The sequence below is a fragment of the Ranitomeya variabilis genome, chromosome 6 (assembly GCF_051348905.1).
Source record: "Ranitomeya variabilis isolate aRanVar5 chromosome 6, aRanVar5.hap1, whole genome shotgun sequence".
Classification (NCBI taxonomy): domain Eukaryota; kingdom Metazoa; phylum Chordata; class Amphibia; order Anura; family Dendrobatidae; genus Ranitomeya; species Ranitomeya variabilis.
Window position 1 is genome coordinate 37,880,868 of NC_135237.1, and position 20,647 is coordinate 37,901,514.

The 20,647-nt window shown below is 40.7% G+C and overlaps 1 protein-coding gene across 1 annotated transcript in view; it reads left to right on the forward strand.

Annotated features, from left to right (window-relative positions):
* The window catches only part of ITGA8 (integrin subunit alpha 8), a 175,593-nt gene that overhangs the window by 70,167 nt on the left and 84,779 nt on the right, over positions 1 to 20,647 (forward strand). Inside the window, exons 9-13 of the mRNA XM_077268244.1 lie at positions 2,256 to 2,299; positions 6,243 to 6,299; positions 7,933 to 7,985; positions 12,038 to 12,243; positions 16,274 to 16,465. Of these exons, the coding sequence (XP_077124359.1) occupies positions 2,256 to 2,299; positions 6,243 to 6,299; positions 7,933 to 7,985; positions 12,038 to 12,243; positions 16,274 to 16,465 (552 nt within the window). The remainder of the gene's footprint in view (positions 1 to 2,255; positions 2,300 to 6,242; positions 6,300 to 7,932; positions 7,986 to 12,037; positions 12,244 to 16,273; positions 16,466 to 20,647) is intronic.

Consider the following 20,647-nt stretch of genomic DNA (forward strand, 5'->3'; position numbering starts at 1 on the left):
TTATCGGTTAAAAAAAATAAAGATAATTTATAGAGGTGAGTCTTACTAACTGCAAAAATAATTTTTGACTTGGAGGACCTTTACTCAACTTCTCCTGTGGGGGCGCTGCAGGAAAACTGAATGAGTGCTGACCAGGTTTCCTATAGATTAGAGCTCATCCCAACAGTCAGGAACCAGGTGATCAACCTTTGATCTTACAAAATTAGGGAATAATTCAAAATGTCAGATTGATCTATTTATTGCTAGGTTATATTAGACCAATGGTATTAAAGTCATAAATTATCCATGTATTTGTGAGATGCTTAAAGGGGTTGGCCTAGTTTCAAAAACACATGAAAAAAAAAAACTTGAATGAAGAATAATGAGTTAATAGATGTGATCTCCTCTTCAGGATCCTAGTAGGCAAAATGGAGAACTGCTGCAAAAAGGATCTCTGGTTTGGAGGACTCAAGGTAGATACTCCATTTCTCCTGTGGAGGCGCTGTAGGAGAATTGAATGAGTGCGGTCTGGGTCTCCCACAGATCATAGCTGATCTTTAGAGGTCCGAACAGCCAGGGACCAAGTGATTAGAGCCATTTAAGAAGGTGGAAGGGGTTTTTTCTTACCTTTCTTCTTCAGGCAACATATCATAAGAAAAAAAAAACAAAACATAATTTTGTGATCCTCTGTTGGGAGATGTTTTCGCTGTATGTGTCTGTATAGGGAAACCTAGTGGTTGTGATGTGAATTACAGCTAGCGAGTCTGAGTAAGTTAGTCTGATTAGTCAGATACTGGATCCCAGCAGAACGTAACCACAAGCCGTGATTATAACGCAGCACTATTCCCAGTTAGTAGTGTAATGTATACTGGTAATTAGAATCAGAAATGTTACGTGCCGTTTCCCATACAGAAAGTAATAAAAATCTATGTTATTGTGCATTTCCAGGTCCAGATGAAATGTTGAGTCCCATAATACCGTATATTATATTAGTAATATATAATCTTTTATGCAATTTTTAAAGAAAATATCTTTTTTTATTATAAATATAGTTTATTTTACTTTCTTGTGTTCTTTTTTATATAAGTAAACATATATATTTTTTAAGCATTATAACATACAAATAATGATGAGTAGGACGTTCTTCTGACATCCTGCTCTTCATTCACCTGTTTGCTGAGTCCTGCCATAGGCTGAAGTACTCAGGTGACTGGAACAAGATGTCATCCGATGCATGTCCGACTGCAGCCTTTTAAAGACAGACAACCATTCTAACACTGACCACCAGAAGACACACAATAAGCTGACACTTCCTAATTTCTGAAGCTCGCTTGGCTTTACTGAATAGATTGAGGCTATATCAGCAGAGTCATCTCATTATCATCAAAGGGAAATGGATTAAGATGAGATAACTGCTCTATGGTACTGCAGTAACCAGAAACAGAATAAATCTCTCTATGCACCTCTCATGTCGCTCTGTTTCTCCTGGAGAAGAGCTGTATTCCATATACTCCCACTTACAGCAAGTACAATAAGCTGACATTTCCTAATTTGTGAACCTCACTTGTTGGCTTTACTGTATAGATTGTGACAATATCAGAAGAGTCATCTCATTATTATCATCAGAGGGAAATGTATAAATATCAGATAACTGCGCTATGGTACTGCCGTAACCAGAAAACAAGATAAGCCTCTTTATGCATCTCTCATGCCGTTCTATGTCTCCAGGAGAAGAGCTCTGCTCCATATCCTGCTACTTAGAGCACATTTAATAAGCTGACATTTCCTGATTTCTGCACATCACTTGTTGACTTTACTGGACAGACTTTGAAAGGATTCGCAGAGTCTTCTCATTTTCACTAGAGCATAATCTCGTGTTAATAGGAGATGAACACTGTTTTTTACAGTAGAAACTAGGAAGCAAGAACGTCTCTGTATGCAACCCGGCCCTCTCAGTCTCCAGTGGAAGAGCTAGCCTCCATATTTTTCTGTGATAGTCTATGAACATTTTCCTGTCCATTAACTCCTGATCCCTCTGGCTGAGTACATAAGGTCATGCATCTGTACCAAGTGCTGCGTATTATGTTTTTTTTATTTCACTAAAAAGTTTTGGTCTCTTTGGTAGTAAAGAATAAAGGCTGGTGTATAAAAAGCTATATGTGATTTATATGAAACCCCACCACTACCTGCCGATGTCCATTCCTTAGACTTTCACCATTGAATGCTACTGTCATTTCACTTCTTTATCTGCTGTTTTCATTTCATTTTGTCAACAGAGTTGGTGGCTGGAATCCCAAGAGGCGAGCAGAACTTTGGATATGTATGTATTATTGGTTGTTCATGTAAACATCATTATGTTTTTTTTTTACTTGTCACCATTATTATCAATTATTAAAGCGTTTTACTTTTTTCCCATTTTATTAATTATATAGTTTATTATTAATTGTAGAGTAATTGGTTCTAAAACTCTCTAGTATATTTGTATTTTCAAGATCTCTTCTGTTTGCTGTCAGAGAGCAGCATAATATAGGGCAAGAGACCCTGATTCTAACGATGTATCACTTACTGGATTGCTTGGTGCAGTTTTGATAGAATCCCCGTTTTCTGTGTTGCAGAGGCTGAGCTGTGTATAACCCCACCCACACCACTGATTGGTCTACGTTGTGCAATCTCAGCAAGCTTCCAATCAGGAGGAGGCGGGGTTACACAGATCAGCCTGACTGGCCTGCGTGTGACACCTAGTCCTGCAGTGATAATTTCCTGCTGATAAAACACTGCATTGAAACTACAACACACAGCCTGATAAGTGACACATCGCTGGAATCAGACTCTAATGATCTATATTATGCTGCTCTCAGAATAAATAGCAAAAACCTGCTGACAGATTCCCTTTAAAGGGTTGGAGATTTGTGTGCTCAGATAACGTTCACCAAGGTTTCAGACCTTATTTAGCCTGTTAGGGTCATGGCTCATTCACTATCATGTTAGGAAAGGACAGGTGATGCAAATTTCCCAGCTTTATAAAAACTTAGACTCCTCTAACTTTGGGCAAAAAAACATCAGCCATGGGTTCTTCTAAGAAGCTGCAAAGCCTATGAAAATGGTGGAGGCCCACAATGCAGGAGAAGGCTGTAAGAAGTTATCAAAGTGTTTTCAAGTTGCCCTTTCCTCAGTTCGAAATGTAATGAAGAAATGGCAGTTAACAAGAACAGTGGATGTCAAGATAAGGTCTGGAAGACCAAGCAAAATTTTAATTAGAGCTGCTCGTAGGATTGCTAGAGAGGCAAATCAGATCCCCCGTCTGACTGCAAAAGACCTTCAGAAAGATTTAGTAGACTTTGGAGATGTGGTACACTGTTCTACTGTTGTTATGGACTGGTAATTTAGGAGCGACATGCGACTAGCTCTGAGCAGGTGGTAACTGTTGTGAATTAGACTTTTTGGCTCCCTCTTGTGGTTACTAGTGATATGACTCTGGGATTTTCTTCCCTCAGTTTGCACCCAGCTGGGTCGTTAGTTCAGGGGTGTTGCTATATAAACCTCCTGGATCCTTAGTCCAGTGCCTGGCATCGTTGTAATCAGACACATTCTGTTTGCTCCTATCTGCTGGTCCTGGTTCGTGCAAAATTAAGCTAAGTCCTGCTTCTTTGTTTTTTGGGTTATTTGCTTGCTCTCATTTTTGTCCAGCTTGTACTAAATGTGATTCCTGACCTTGCTGGAAGCTCTAGGGGGCTGGTGTTCTCCCCCCGGGCCGTTAGACGGTTCGGGGGTTCTTGAATTTCCAGTGTGGATATTTTTGATAGGGTTTTTGCTGACCATATAAGTTATCTTTCTATATTCTGCTATTAGCTAGTGGGCCTCTCTTTGCTAAATACCTAGCTCATTCTTATGTTTGTCTTTTCCTCTTACCTCACCGTTATTATTTGTTGGGGGCTTGTATCCAACTTTTGGGGTCTATTCTCTGGAGGCAAGAAAGGTCTTTCTTTTCCCTTCTAGGGTTAGTTAGTTCTCCGGCTGGCGCGAGACGTCTAGAATCAACGTAGGCACGTTCCCCGGCTGCTGGTATTTGTGGTGCTAGGATTAGATATATGGTCAGCTGGTTACCACTGCCCTATGAGCTGGTTTTCTGTGTTTGCAGACTTAGCAATTATTCCTGAGACCCTCTGCCATTGGGGTCATAACAGGTAACTATACAGACCGCAGTTCCTGATCTTAACACAACACTAGCAGTAGCCGTGGGATGTTCCTGTCACTCCCTGGACACCTCGTCACAGCCAGAGAACTAGCTACCCCTAAAGGTAGGAATAGGAAAGCTATCTTGCCTCAGAGAACATCCCAAAAGGAAAGGACAGCCCCCCACAAATATTGACTGTGAGAGGAGAAGGAAATGACATACGTAGTATGAAACAAGATTTAGCAAAGGAGGCCACTTCTAGCTAGATAGATAGTACAGGAAAGAACACTGTGCGGTCAGTAATAAAAACTAGAAAAAGTCCACCGCAGAGATATGCAAAAATCTCCACACCTGACTAAAGGTGTGGAGGGCAAAATCTGCAGCCCAGAGCTTCCAGCTTAGCTGAATAGATCCATACTGATAAGCTGGACAAATGAGCAAAACATAGAATGTGCTGAACAATAAAGTCCACAACAAGTGGACTGCAAAAGGACAAGCAAGGACTTATCTTTGCTGAACTGGACAGAGTGTCAGGGAAATCCAAAAGAGCAGTGGCTCCAAGCAGGAACAATTGACAACTGGCATTGATTGAGGGATAAGGCCAGACTAAAATAGCCGAGCCAGAAAGACGATCAGTGGAAGCAGCTGCTGATGCTAAATCCAAGAAGCAGCTATACCACTCAAAACCACAGGAGGGAGCCCAAGAGCAGAATTCACAAAAGTGCTACTTACAACCACCGGAGGGAGCCCAAGAGCGGAATTCACAACAACTGTTGAGAGACACATGCAAAAATATGACCTTCATAGGAGAGTCATCAGAAGTAAACCTCTTTTGCGTCTTCACCATAAAAATCCGCTTCAGAAGTTTTCAAAAGAACATCTAAACAAGCCTGATGCTTTTTGAAAACAATTCCTGTGGACCGATGAGGTTAAAATAAAACTCTTTGGCCATAATTACCAAAGTTATGTGTGGAGAAAAATGGGCACAGAATTTCAGGAAAAGAACATCTCGCCAACCATTAAACATGGGGGTGGATCAACCATGCTTTGGGGTTGCAGCCAATGGCAAAGGAACATTTCACGGGTAGAGGGAAGAATGGATTCAATGAAATTTCAACAAATTCTTGATGCAAGCATAACACTATCTGTAAAAAAGCCGCAGCTGAAAAGAGGATGGCTTCTACAAATGGATAATGATCTTAAAAACCACAATAGACGACCTAAAAAGGCACAAGCTGAAGGCTTATAATGGCCCTCACAGTCTCCTGATCTGAACATCAGTGAAAATCTGTGACTAGACCTTAAAATAGCAGAGGAAGCAAGACGACCCAGGAATCTCACAGAACTAGAAGAATTTTCCAAGGAAGAATGGATGAAAATCCCTCAAACAAGAATTGAAAAACTCTTGGCTGGCTACAAAAAGGGTTTACAAGTTGTGATACTTGCAAAAAGGGGTGCTACTAGTTACTAACCACACGGGGTGTCTAAACTTTTGCATTGGCCCATTTTCCATTTTGTAATTTCTAGAAATGTAAAAAATAACTATATGTATAGTTATCTTTTCTAAAATACAAAGGAAATGTGTCATCTTTAACTTTAGGCCTTTTAGAGATCATATCATCTTCAACTTGCTTAACTGTTCATAATACCAGAGATTTTGACCAGGGGTGCCCAAACTTTTACATGCCACTGTAAGCAGCAGATGATCTTGAAAATGGTGAGAAATTGATATACATTGGTCATCTCTTACGGAATTTGTAGTAAGTTGTACCAAATTTATTTTGAGATGTACTGACGGAACTCTTCTGTGCTAACTTATGACACTTTTATGCCATAAATTATGATGGCTTTGCCCATGCTGCTTCCCGACACAGCTACACCCTTTTCTTTAAATGTAGGTAGAACTGTTCAAGATTGGTGTAAGAATGGCAGAAATCACCTTTTTTATGCAACTATGTGTTGTGCACAATTTTGAGATATTTCAAGAAGTTGTACACCAAAAAACTTAATGTGAAATTTTGATAAATAAGGCCTCAAATTATATTGACCCCATATAATCAGGCTGATGGACCACCATCTCTTTTTCCAGGTCACCATCATTGACTCTACAGAGATGACGTACATTCACAATTTCACAGGTGATCAGGTAATTTTACACATCGTGGGGGTTATTGATGAGCCTGTAAGACACAGACAGATAATTGGCTTTTATCCATTTTATATGTAAAATACTTGTCGAATAGTTTCATGATACTGATATCAGTGTTCCAGTTGCAAAATTTGGGGTGCAGAACCTGTTCGAAATAAGGGAGCGGGGAGAAATTTTTCAAATTTTTTTTAAGGTTCTGTTTAGGGAAGGGGGAAGGTACAAGTTTTAGCAGGACGAAACACCCCAATCTGTCACAGCTTGTACAGTCTTGAGTGACCCCTGGGAGAGTGAAACAAGTACTTTTCCTCTTTTTATCACCCCCTTACCAATTGACGAAACTTGGGAGGGTGAAAGAAGAACTTTTCTTCTTGTTATCACCTCCTTTCCAATCAGAGACCATATTTGCTCACAATTAGGGAGGAGGTTTTTTTTGTACTGGATGGCTAATATTTCATTTTAACATCCATTCACCATGGCAGCTACATGGATTCAATTCAAAGTACACTCCCCATAACCTCCTATGTTAAATAAATGTAAAAAAAAATAAATAAATAAGTGAAAAATGTTATAAAATAGCCTCGTAAGAAAAGGGGACCTTTCTCTGGATTTTTTTTTTTCATTTAAGCTGAGCACCTTCTCCAGTTCTTGCTGCTCCACTGGTTTTGGAACAGTTTTTCTTTTTCTTCTGTGCTCCTCCGTTCCAAAGTTATGCCCTCTGGAATTAAAAAGATGCAAAATTTTCCTTCACCTAACTGGGCGTGCACCACAGAACTTCCTGTGAACATTTTATTTTTCTCCTGGCCAATCAAAATATGGCTACGCCCACAGAAAGGTCCTGTGGTCTTCACCCAGTTGGCTGAAGGGAAATTTTGCATCTTTGTTTCCAGAGGGCATAACTTTGGAATGGAGGGGCTTAGAAGAAAAATAAAAACTGTTCCAGAATCAGAGGAGCTGCCGCAATTGGAGGAAATACTCAGTTTAAATAAAAAAAAACTAGTGCAAGGTTCTCTTTAAAAAAATAAAATGCTTTGACATTATAAAACAAGTGATAATATTATTTTTTCTTATTTTTCTTCTAATAAAGCTGGGTAGTATAGACAACCTTCTATACAATACTGATTCCCATGTCACAGCAGACAAGCGCTTCCTTGGTTTCATTTGTTTGCATTGAAAAATGGGAGGATGGGAGCAAAAATTACCTTAAGAAAAATACACGGCTGCCTGCTGGGCGTGACATAATCCGTGCCTCCATACATCTTTAAGACAAAAAAAACCCCCAATGAACCCACATAACCCAAATAAGTATAAAAAAAGGAGGATTCCGATCGGAGCTCCGAATAATGCATCGACCACATTAAATGTATCAGTGATTCCTTATGTCCATATAGATGGAGGAACATCTGCCCATCCATCCTCCCATCTATGGGGTTAGCCTGCCCTTGTTTACTGGAAGTCTCGGAAATTGGCCTTTGAGGGTTCAGGTTCAGCTCCCTGTTTAAATAATTCAGTGAGATATTGAAGATTTGCAGATTCTTGTCCCATTAAGACATTGTTTGATGTCAGAACGCTGATACATTCGCAGATATATACGAGGAGGGTCGTGCCATTGTTAAAACCTCTCTCTTTCCAGATGGCTTCATACTTCGGATATACAGTCGCCGTGTCAGATGTAAACAATGACGGGTATGTTAACACTATCCTCCAATGTTTGGGCCGCTCTTAATTACCACCATGAAGAACTGTGTTTTACTCCATTTTGCCACTTCGCTGCATTTTCATTTTTAAGACGACGCACGGGAGGCGGAGGGGGAGGAATCAATGTCTGACATGTATATGGGGGTTACTTTAGATGTAAATACGTGGCTTATGGTTTACCATAATGCTTATGGTTTCATGCTGTGCCCTGTATTCTGCTAAATGTCAGACGCTCTTGTAGTAGAAGAGTCGTCAGTGGAAACACTGCAAAATGGATTGGCAGGAGTTTTTTTTTTTTTTTTACAAAATCTAGTAGAAAGAGTGTGAATGGTAGAGATGCTACTATATATATATAATTTAATGACATTAAAGAAGCACTCCACCTCCCATCAAAATTTTTATCCTCTTATTATATTGTGATTATATATTATATAGAACTGTGTACTTACAATTGCTCATTTTGCCTTTCTACCCAGCTAATTATTCTCTTTTCCATTAGGTCTATGACATCACGCGATTAAAACTGAGGAGTTGAATCTTTCTAAGCTCTATGTAGAAACAGGAGGTCAATTTTCCCTGTATGAGCCATAAGTCTCTGCAAAAGTCCCTGGCAGAGTGGAAGGAGGGAGGAGCTGGGTCAGGAGTTGAAGAGGGGAATAATTTATGCAGGGACAAGAGACTTCCTGTTTCTACATAGATCAGATAAAAGAGAACAATTATCTGGGTAGAAAGGTAAAATGAGCAATTGTGAGTACACAGTTCCGTATAATATGATGACTACAATATAAGAAGAGGATTAAAACTTTGATGGGAGGAGGAGTTCTTCTTTAAGAGGACATTAATTGTCCAGACAGTACAGAAAAATTAGAAATTGCTCAAATAGTTCGAAGTTGCACATTGACCCACCAACTGCAGTAACCTCTTAAGTTTCATAGTAGGACTCACATTGATAACGCCAACTACATTACTGTTTAACGGTGCCCTTCCTATAATAAAAGTCTTCCTTATAGTACCTGTATGAGCAAGTCAGCCATACAGCCCATTTACAGAACTGGCAATAGTGCCATCTATTAGTGATTGGCCTAACAGCTTTGCCCAATAGACCCATTATAGTTGTCATATTAGGATGTTGTCATGGAACATGCTTTTGTCGGGCCATATTTAATTGTTTAAAACTGTTTAAAAAAACCTCAGATAATATTATTTAATCATGAACAAACCCTTTTAATAAATTCTTGGTAGGCTATAAGAGCTTTAAGGAGCACCAGTCACTTGCCATAAATGTGCAGTTTGTTATCCTATTGTTATTGCCGGGGTCCTACTGAATCCGGCGCTGTTTTCCTTTTGCTCCTGCTTCTCTCCGTTCCTGAGTTATGGTCCTCTCTTCCCTCTGTATAAATGCCATTTTATTATCAAAGTGGGTGTGGTCCTCATAGATAAGGCCACCGAGAAGAGATGAGAACCACGCCCACTTTGCTAACAAGGCAACATTTACAGACAGGGAAGAGAGGGCCATATCTCGGGAACGGAGAGACGCATGAAAATAAGATAAACATCGCCGGATTCAGGAGAACAGCGGTAATTAAGCCCAATGATAAAAATACAAAGAGTGACTGCAGACTTATTGATTTGGACCAGACAACCCCTTTAAGTATGAAATTGAATAGCCATATATATATATATTTTTTGTTTTGTATACAGTATTCTCCTTTTCATCACGGAAACTTTTATTTTAAAAGCCCAAAAAAGAGAGTATTGAGTCCTGTGACGTTGCATCCAATGAATGACTGCCTGTGTACGTGTATTTGCCTGTATACATGTGCAGGAGTTTATCATATTTTATTGCTGCATACAACGATCCATAATCAGTCATCAATCATAATTATATACTGTCCTGCAGATTCTAAACATTTACACAATGCATATGTTCGTGTCACATAATGTACACATCTGTGCTCATAAGTGATATTTTTAAGAGCCTCGGATTCCATGCATGTCATGGCGGGCTCGCGGAGGTTAATGTCCTGTGTATTTACGTACATTGCTTTCTATGCATCATTTAGATGGGAAAGAATGGTGTACAGTAAGATAATTGTGCTCGGATTTGGCCTTGTTGGATAGGGCGAGAACTTCGGCCCTCGCTAATGCACCTTGAGATCGATATTTATGAAGCATAGCTGATACTCATGAGACACTAATTTAGGTTTAGGTGATAATAGGATGTATGTACTATAGGGGTCCAAAGAGAGTGGGTGCCCCTACCCAGGTTGGCCTTGTCCCAAATTTAATGGGTGGTGAGAATCTGCAAAGGAAAGTGGTCTCCACCTGAGAGGATGTAAAAAATGGCCTATGGCTGCCAGGACCTTCTGTCCTTCCTCAGGAGCGTGTAAGTGTAACATTTTAATTTACTTCGTTATGAAGCTGCATCCACTGTGTACACCACTATGTTATAGAAATGCATTATTTGATCTGCCTCAAAGGGGTTGTCCAAAAATTGAAATAATGACGATTTTTTTCTTAGGCCAGGTTATCGAACCCCAAACAATCACCTGTTATCAGGTCTGGCGACAGCCTGATTTGAACAGTTTGGAGAGCTGGAACAGCACAGAATTGCAAACTGTGTAGGGGCTGGAACAGCAATTGAATAGCAGCTGTGGTGCAGCACCAAAGAATTGTCACTATACTGTATAGTGTTTACATCTGGCTATTGCTGGATCTGACAACAGCTGATTGCTGCTGGGTATCGGACCCCCTAGCGATCTGATATTGATGATGTATCCTATGGATACATCAAGATGTCTGTCCTGGACAACCCCTTTAATATATTCCCATACTCCTCAAACTTAAGCAAATGATAAATCGATTAAATTATCTGCTCCATAGGCAATCTTGATTTAAAGGGGAATTCTCAGCACTTTTACCGGTTGAGTCCTTACACTTACTAATACTGTCCAATCAGTAATGATGATGAATGGTTACAAACAGTTGTCAAATTAAGTATAAATTACTAGGAAGGAAAACAAAAAAGTCAAAAGTTAAAATTATTAAGAAGGATAACAGCGTGCAAAATTACTAGGAAGTTGAAAAAAGGAAGGAAGATTATTAGGAAGGATAACAGAGGAGAAAATTATTAGGAAGTGAAAAAGGGAGCACAGTTATTAGAGAGGATAACAGAGTGTAAAATTATTAGGAAGGGAAAAAGGGGGCAAAATTATTAGGAAGCATAACAGAGCGGAAAATTATTAGGAAGTGAAAAAGGGAGCAAAACTATTAGAGAGGATTTTTTTTGTTCCCTTTTTCCCTTCCTAATAATTTTGCACTCGGTTGAGTGCAAAATTATTAGGAAGGGAAAAAGGGAACAAAATTATTGGGAAGAGAAAAAGGAAACAAAATTATTAGGAAGGGAAAATGGGAACAAAATTATTAGGAAGGGAAAATGGGAACAAAATTATTGGGAAGAGAAAATGGGAACAAAATTATTGGGAAGAGAAAAAGGAAACAAAATTATTAGGAAGGGAAAAAGGGAACAAAATTATTAGGAAGGGAAAATGGGAACAAAATTATTAGGAAGGGAAAATGGGAACAAAATTATTAGGAAGGGAAAAAGGGATCAAAATTGTTGGGAAGTGAAAAAGGGAGCAAAATTACTAGAGAGGATAACTGAGTGCAAAATTATTAGGAAGGAAAAAAAGGAGCAAAATTATTAGGAAGGAAAAAACGGAGCAAAATTAATAGGGAGGGAAAAAGAGAGCACAATTGTTAGAGAGGATAAAAGAGTGCAAAATTATTAGGAAGGGAAAAAGGGAACAATATTATTAGGAAGGGAAAATGGGAACAAAATTATTAGGAAGGGAAAAAGGGAGCAACATTACTAGAGAGGATAATGGAGTGCAAAATTATTAGGAAGGGTAAGAGAGTGCAAAATCATGTGCTCTTTAAAGATCTATTCTCCTAGAGAGGGTATTTGAGGAAATTGCTGATATGCATGCAGTGTGTAGCTGACAAATATTTCTGAATGATTATATACCTTCTTTGTGCAGTTTAGATGATGTCCTAGTGGGGGCGCCACTGTACATGGACCGTGAATTCGAGAGTAGCCCAAAAGAAGTGGGCCACGTTTACCTCTACTTGCAGGAGAGTCCTCTTATGTTCAGAGACGCTCAGTTACTGAAGGGGGACGCAGTGTTTGGCAGATTTGGCAGCGCTATCACAAGTTTAGGCGATTTGAATCAAGATGGATACAACGGTAAGATGAATTTCTTCTATAAAGTAGACAATGGTTTATCTGTAATTCAGATAATAGTTGGAGCATCGCGGTACCATAACTGTTGCATATTCATCAGAAATTATTTTTAAAATGGCTTAGACAAGTTTAAAAAAAAATAAAAGAAGCGATATCCCCCTCTCTGACCCCCGAATCTCCAGATCCCAACCTCATCCAGCCCCTGCTAGTATCTGTTTCCTGGTCTCCTTTCCAATCACCAGAAATATCAGGAAATGTCATCGCAGCCAATCACTGACGAGGAAGGTCACTGTTTTGGCCAGTGATTGGTTACAACTTGAGGTCATTTGAGGCAGCCAATGAGCATTCAGTGTGGTCCCCAGGAGCCCTGGTGGGTATATGACTGAGCAAAGGATTACTACTATCATCTGTTACTTAAATAGGCCATAAAATTAGCAGTATAAAATTAAGTACATCCCCTATAAAGAGAATGTGTCACCAGAAAATGACCTATTGTCCAAATTGTTGTGTAATGTTAAATGTGTCTTTAAAAAAATACATATTTTTGTTTACATTTTTCATATTCTATATATATATTAATCTTGCAATTTTCACAGTTGATCATAATAGGAAATTGTTATGTTAGTCATTTTTCCAGTTAGCAGCATTAGACTGACTTACACCCAATGTTTTGCTCCATTCTGGGCAAAAGGTCTCTGTGAAGAAAATTGGAGGAGGTGAGCTGTGACATCACCTATTGTGAATGGTGGATCCTGTGTTATCTACTGTATATAGAGGTGTTATCAGTCATTGTACAGGAGGAGGTGAGCTGTGACATCACCTATTGTGAATGGTGGATCCTGTGTTATCTACTGTATATAGAGGTGTTATCAGTCATTGTACAGGAGGAGGAGGTGAGCTGTGACATCACCTATTGTGAATGGTGGATCCTGTATTATCTACTGTATATAGAGGTGATATCAGTCATTGTACAGGAGGAGGAGGTGAGCTGTGACATCACCTATTGTGAATGGTGGATCCTGTATTATTTACTGTATATAGAGGTGTTATCAGTCATTGTACAGGAAGAGGAGGTGAGCTGTGATATCAGCTATTGTGAATGGTGGATCCTGTGTTATCTAATGTATATAGAGGTGATATCAGTCATTGTACAGGAGGAGGAGGTGAGCTGTGACATCACCTATTGTGAATGGTGGATCCTGTGTTATCTAATGTATATAGAGGTGATATCAGTCATTGTACAGGAGGAGGAGGTGAGCTGTGACATCACCTATTGTGAATGGTGGATCCTGTGTTATCTACTGTATATAGAGGTGTTATCAGTCATTGTACAGGAGGAGGAGGTGAGCTGTGACATCACCTATTGTGAATGGTGGATCCTGTATTATCTACTGTATATAGAGGTGATATCAGTCATTGTACAGGAGGAGGAGGTGAGCTGTGACATCACCTATTGTGAATGGTGGATCCTGTATTATTTACTGTATATAGAGGTGTTATCAGTCCTTGTACAGGAGGAGGAGGTGAGCTGTGACATCACCTATTGTGAATGGTGGATCCTGTGTTATCTAATGTATATAGAGGTGTTATCAGTCATTGTACATGAGGTGGAGGTGAGCTGTGACATGACCTATTGTGAATGGTGGATCCTGTGTTATCTACTGTATAAAGAGGTGTTATCAGTCATTGTACAGGAGGAGGAGGTGAGCTGTGATATCCCCTATTGTGAATGGTGGATCCTGTGCTATCTACTATATATAGAGGTGTTATCAGTCATTGTACAGGAGGAGGAGGTGAGCTGTGACATCACCTATTGTGAATGGTGGATCCTGTGTTATCTACTGTATATAGAGGTGTTATCAGTCATTGTACAGGAGGAGGAGGTGAGCTGTGACATCTATTGTGTATGGTGGATCCTGTATTATCTACTGTATATGGGGGTGTTATCAGTCATTGTACAGGAGGAGGAGATGAGCTGTGACATCTATTGTGTATGGTGGATCCTGTGTTATCTACTGTATATAGAGGTGTTATCAGTCATTGTACAGGAGGAGGAGGTGAGCTGTGACATCACCTATTGTGAATGGTGGATCCTGTGTTGTCTACTGTATATAGAGGTGTTATCAGTCATTGTACAGGAGGAGGAGATGAGCTGTGACATCACCTATTGTGAATGGTGGACCCTGTATTATCTACTGTATATAGAGGTGTTATCAGTCATTGTACAGGAGGAGGAGGTGAGCTGTGACATCACCTATTGTGAATGGTGGATCCTGTATTATCTACTGTATATAGAGGTGTTATCAGTCATTGTACAGGAGGAGGTGAGCTGTGATATCACTTATTGTGAATGATGGATCCTGTGTTATCTACTGTATATAGAGGTGTTATCAGTCATTGTACAGGAGGAGGAAGTGAGCTGTGATATCACCTATTGTGAATGGTGGATCCTGTGTTATCTACTGTATATAGAGGTGTTATCAGTCATTGTACAGGTGGAGGAGGTGAGCTGTGATATCACCTATTGTGAATGGTGGATCCTGTGTTATCTACTGTATATAGAGGTGTTATCAGTCATTGTACAGGAGGAGGAGGTGAGCTGTGACATCACCTATTCTGAATGGTGGACCCTGTATTATCTACTGTATATAGAGGTGTTATCAGTCATTGTACAGGAGGGGGAGGTGAGCTGTGACATCACCTATTATGAATGGTGGATCCTGTGCTATCTACTGTCTATAGAGGTGTTATCAGTCATTGTACAGGAGGAGGTGAGCTGTGACATCTATTGTGTATGGTGGATTCTGTGTTATCTACTGTATATAGAGGTGTTATCAGTAATTGTACAGGAGGAGGTGAGCTGTGACATCTATTGTGTACGGTGGATTCTGTGTTATCTACTGTATATAGAGGTGGTATCAGTCATTGTACAGGAGGTGTTTGTTACCTTGCATTGTAATCCTGTCTGTGATGATAATGAGGCTGCTCAATCGTCTTCTGTGCATAATAGGAAATATGAGACTAGCATTAGACTTGTGTGAAATCTGCAAGATTTCTGATGGAAATTGGAAAAAGCATTATCAACTTAAAAAAAGAGAATAAATGTAACATAAAAGTGTGATTTAAACACTAGGTCATTATCTGACGGCCCGTTCCCTCTGTCCCGTTGCTATGTACTCCATTCTGCACAGTAGTGAATTCTATCTGTATCCCGCAGATGTCAGAATTAGCATTGTGCTAGAAGCGATCTTAGTATTCTCCAGCTCGGCTGTGATCTGCGCTCTCACTACTTGACCCTGCGCTCACTGGTGTCTGGGCTTCACAGCTTTCCACACTCCGGTCCATAGAGAGTCCCTTTTATGAGGATAACCTCTCAATTAACCTCCATTTCTCTTCTGATTCTGGTCTGCGAGCTCCCTAATACATTCCACATTTACTGCACAGCTCCTCTGATTAGTGTCCCGTGTTCGGGGCTGAATATTTTTCTTCCAAAACTCAGGGATTTATTATGAGGGTCCCAAGAGTGGAGGAATTTCTGCTCTCTCCAGCAATAATGTCCCAGAAAAAAAAATAATGCTGTATTACAGTTTTGTCCCAATGCCTAGGGTTTTGGTAGGGGCTTAAAAACCATGGGCACAAATAAATGTGGTGGCACTCAGATTGCCTCAACAGTAATCAGATATTTATCTAACCCTGACATTACATGGCAGACTGCAGGTTATATCGCACTGCACCAGTCTGCACCAGAAACATGTTTGACCCTTCATGATGTTCGTCTTGGTATTCTCAAACATGATCTTTTCAGTTGCGATATTGTACTATTCGTTACATCAGTATCTGTAATTTGTATTTGCACTATACATTCAAGACTGATAATTGGTGATAGGAAAACCGGTAACATATGTTTTTTTGCACCCCCAGGTGCTTAGGGAATTTAGAGGACATTTTGTTCCGATTTTATTAATATAGAACAGTCTTCAAAATCAATGACAGATAGATTTCATCTCATTGTTGTGTCGCCTTCATTTTGCAGATGTTGCCATCGGATCGCCATTTGCAGGGGAAGACAGAAAGGGAAAAGTGTTTATTTATAATGGGAATAGAAACGGGCTAAATGACAAACCATCTCAAGTCTTGGAAGGATCCTGGGCCTCAGCGACGCAGCCAGCAGGATTTGGCTTCACAATGAGAGGGGATTCGGACATAGACAAAAATGATTATCCAGGTATGTGTTTTGTATGAATTCTGCTGGGGAAGGTAAGTCTATGGAACTGTGTCGCTCCTTCCAACTGCTGCGGAATCTTAGTCTTCCTTACTTGATTGACTGAATATCTGCCCACCTGATAGCTCCTCAGTGTCCCTCCTCTCTGCTGCTGAATCTCTGCCCACCTAGCCTAATTGATGGCTCCTCAGTGTTCCTCCTGTCTGCTGCTGAATCTCTGCCTACATTTCCTAATTGATGGCTCCTCAGTGTTCCTCCTCTCTGCTGCTGATTCTCTGCCCACATTTCCTAATTGATGGCTCCTCAGTATTCCTCCTCCCTACTGCTGAATCTCTGTTCACCTAGCCTAATTGATGGCTCCTCAGTGTCCCTCCTCTCTGCTGCTGAATCTCTGTTCACCTAGCCTAATTGATGGCTCCTCAGTGTCCCTCCTCTCTGCTACTGAATCTCTGCCCACCTAGCCTAATTGATGGCTCCTCAGTGTTCCTCCTCTCTGCTGCTGAATCTCTGCCCACATTTCCTAATCGATGGCTCCTCAGTGTTCCTCCTCTCTGCTGCTGAATCTCTGTTCACCTAGCCTAATTGATGGCTCCTCAGTGTCCCTCCTATCTGCTGCTGAATCTCTGTTCACCTAGCCTAATTGATGGCTCCTCAGTGTTCCTCCTCTCTGCTGCTGAATCTCTGCCCACATTTCTTAATTGATGGCTCCTCAGTGTTCCTCCTCCCTGCTGCTGAATCTCTGTTCACCTAGCCTAATTGATGGCTCCTCAGTGTCCCTCCTCTCTGCTACTGAATCTCTGCCCACCTAGCCTAATTGATGGCTCCTCAGTGTTCCTCCTCTCTGCTGCTGAATCTCTGCCCACATTTCCTAATCTATGGCTCCTCAGTGTTCCTCCTCTCTGCTGCTGAATCTCTGTTCACCTAGCCTAATTGATGGCTCCTCAGTGTCCCTCCTATCTGCTGCTGAATCTCTGTTCACCTAGCCTAATTGATGGCTCCTCAGTGTTCCTCCTCTCTGCTGCTGAATCTCTGTTCACCTAGCCTAATTGATAGCTCCTCAGTGTACCTCCTCTCTGCTACTGAATCTCTGCCCACCTATCCTAATTGATGGCTCCTCAGTGTCCCTCCTCTCTGCTGCTGAATCTCTGTTCACCTATCCTAATTGATAGCTCCTCAGTGTCCCTCCTCTCTACTGCTGAATCTCTGCCCACCCAGCCTAATTGATAGATTCTCAGTGTGCTTCCTCTCGGCTGCTGACTCTCCACCTATGAACCCTGATTGATGGCTACCCGTTGTCCCAGCTGCTGCTGATTCTCCATCTATCTAGCTTGATTGTGTCCCTCCTCACTGCTGCTTAATCTCTACTTACCTAACCTATTTGACAATCCCCCATGTCCCTCCTCCCTGCTGCTGAATCCCCATCCACCTTGTTTGGTTACCATCCCATCAGTGCCCCTCGTCCCTGCTGCTGATGAGCATTCACTCACCTATCCTGATTGACAGCTCCTCAGGGCCCCTCTTCCCTGCTACTGCTGAATCTCATATCGCTCAGTATAAGCTGCAGCAGCATACTTGCCTGATGTACCAGATTTACTGAGACTGTTTCTAGTTTAAAAAAAACATTTCTGACAAATTCAGGGTGTCCAGGTTGAAATAGGGTGGTGTTCGCACAAAGGGTTTGGTTGGGATGAACCCAGGCACATATGAGTGTTGGTAACTGCAGTGGGGAAAATAAGTATTTAATACACTTCTGAGTTGGCAAATTTTCCCAGCTACAAAGAATAGAGAGGTCTGTAATTTCTATCGTAGGTACACTTCACCTGAAAGAGACAGAATCTGAAAATAAAAACCAGAAAATCACTTTGTATAATTTTTAAATAACAGTTGCCTTCTCACCAAGCTGCTTGCCTATTGCCCTGAAGCTCATTTCAGCCTTGTGCAGGTCTTCAATTATGTCCCTGGTGGCCTTAGACAGCTCTTTGGTCTTGGCCATGGTGCAGGGGTTGGAGTATGATTGAGTGTGTGGACAGGTGTCTTTCATACTGGTAATAGGGGGTCTGTTTTTACATACAGATCATTGACCCTCGGCCTCTTCTCTGTAGAATCACTTGTTGAGCCTTCAGATTTTTGCCGTTAATGTCTTTAACATTTATATTTGGGTGGTGAAACCTGAGCAGGAAATGTGAAATCTATTCATGAACGTCCCTTCTCTTTTATATCGTCGCTGTTGTGTTTAAAACGCGAAAATAGATGATTTCCTCTCTTGGACAGCGTGATTTGGACCGTAAATACAGTTCTTGTATTTAACATTACGGTAGATATAAAAAATCTACACACCCCTGTTAAAACGACAGGTTTTTCTTATGTAAAATAATCATAGCAAGAAGAAGAATTTCAGAACTTTCTCCACCTTTAATGTTCCTCCTAATCTGAACATTTCTATTGAGAAACAAAGTAAAAAAAAATTTGGTTGGAAGATGCACACCATTAAGCTAATACTTTGTTGGAGGACCTTTTGAATTTATATAATGTAGGAGCTGAGACCCTGATTGTAGTGATGTGTTACTTACTGGACTGTGTGTTGCTGTTTCAATACAATCAATGTTTTATCAGCAGGACATTATCACTACAGGACTAGGTGTCCTGTGTCATGTAGTCCTGCTGCTCTGTGTAACCATGCCCATACTGAGTAGCCGCTTTCTGTCAATGCACAGTATACACAGAAGAGCTGCCAATCATTGGTGTGGGCGGGGTTATACTGAGCTCAGCATTCTGAGCTCTGCTAGATCTGAAGCAGGAGAAACAGCGATTGTATCAGAATGACAGCAAGCAGGCAAGCAAGTGACACGTCGCTGGAATCAGGATCTCTGGCTTTACAACATGCTGCTATCAGATTACATGGCGAAAAACCTGCTGACGGATTCTCTTTAAACTGACTGTCTTATTGAAAAAAACAGCACGCTGCTAAGTAAGTGATGCATCGCTGGAATCAGTAACTCTGGCCCTACATCATACTGCTCTGTAAAAACTTGCAAACAGATTACCTTTAAATTGGCCTTAAATGGCGCAGCACAAACCTGGTGTCATATTCTCTTTAAGAGTAGAACTTGTTAAGGTTGGAACTCAAGGTCAGTAGGAGGTTGGTAAAGCAATGTATTTACAAGGTACTCAGCTTTTTTATGGATTGTATCTATATACTGAATATATTGTAAAATAATGATCACTTCATTCTAAATGTAAATACAGAATACCTACAGCCAGCGTCTAATATATACAATATATACACAATGCAGGAATCTGATCTTGTATACAGCACAATCACTGTCTGTCACACGCCTCATTTAGCAGTGGATATTTTTAAAGATAAATATACCCAGGTCCTAAGCAAAGATTAATCTTAAGATTTACACCTAGCTTTTTACTTTGTTCTTGATTGAACTGGCCTTTAAGAGATTTTTTTACTCTATATATTTGGATGTGGCCGAAGTTGCCCCCAAATGCCAAAAACGATATCACCCTCTGCCCCAACCATAGTGCAGAATGAGTTATAAGATCTATCTATGTGCAATAAAACTGCTAATTTCACTGTTATTTTAGGAAATGGGATTAATCTACAAATATTGGATTTATTAAATATATCTTTATATTTCTAGATTATTAGATGCTGGATTAAAGAAATGATCTCTATTTAATAATATCTACTAATGTGTATAGTAATTAGCTTTATTTTGTTTTATTCTCATTATGATATACCACCCCACCTCTTCAGCACTCAATTATAATTCATCTGTGCATGTATGTTGTTGATGGAGAAGTCTACTTGAGTCTGGGGTCTGCTATGACTCAGGGGGAGGGGCCTCCTATGAGTCAGAGGGAGGGGCCTCCTATTAGTCAGGGGAGGGGCCTCCAATGAGTCAGAGGGAGGGGCCTCCTATGAGTCAGAGAGAGGTGTTTCCTATGAGTCAAGGGGAGGGGCCTCCTATGAGTCAGAGGGAGGGGGCCTCCTATGAGTCAGAGGGAGGGGCCTCCTATGAGTCAGGGGGTGGGGCCTCCTATTAATCAGGGAGATGGGCCTCCTATTAGTCACGGGCAGAGGCCTCCTATGAGTCAGAGGGAGGGATTTCCTATGAGTCAAGGGGAGGGGCCTCCTATAAATCATAGGGAGGGGTCTCCAATGAGTTAGAG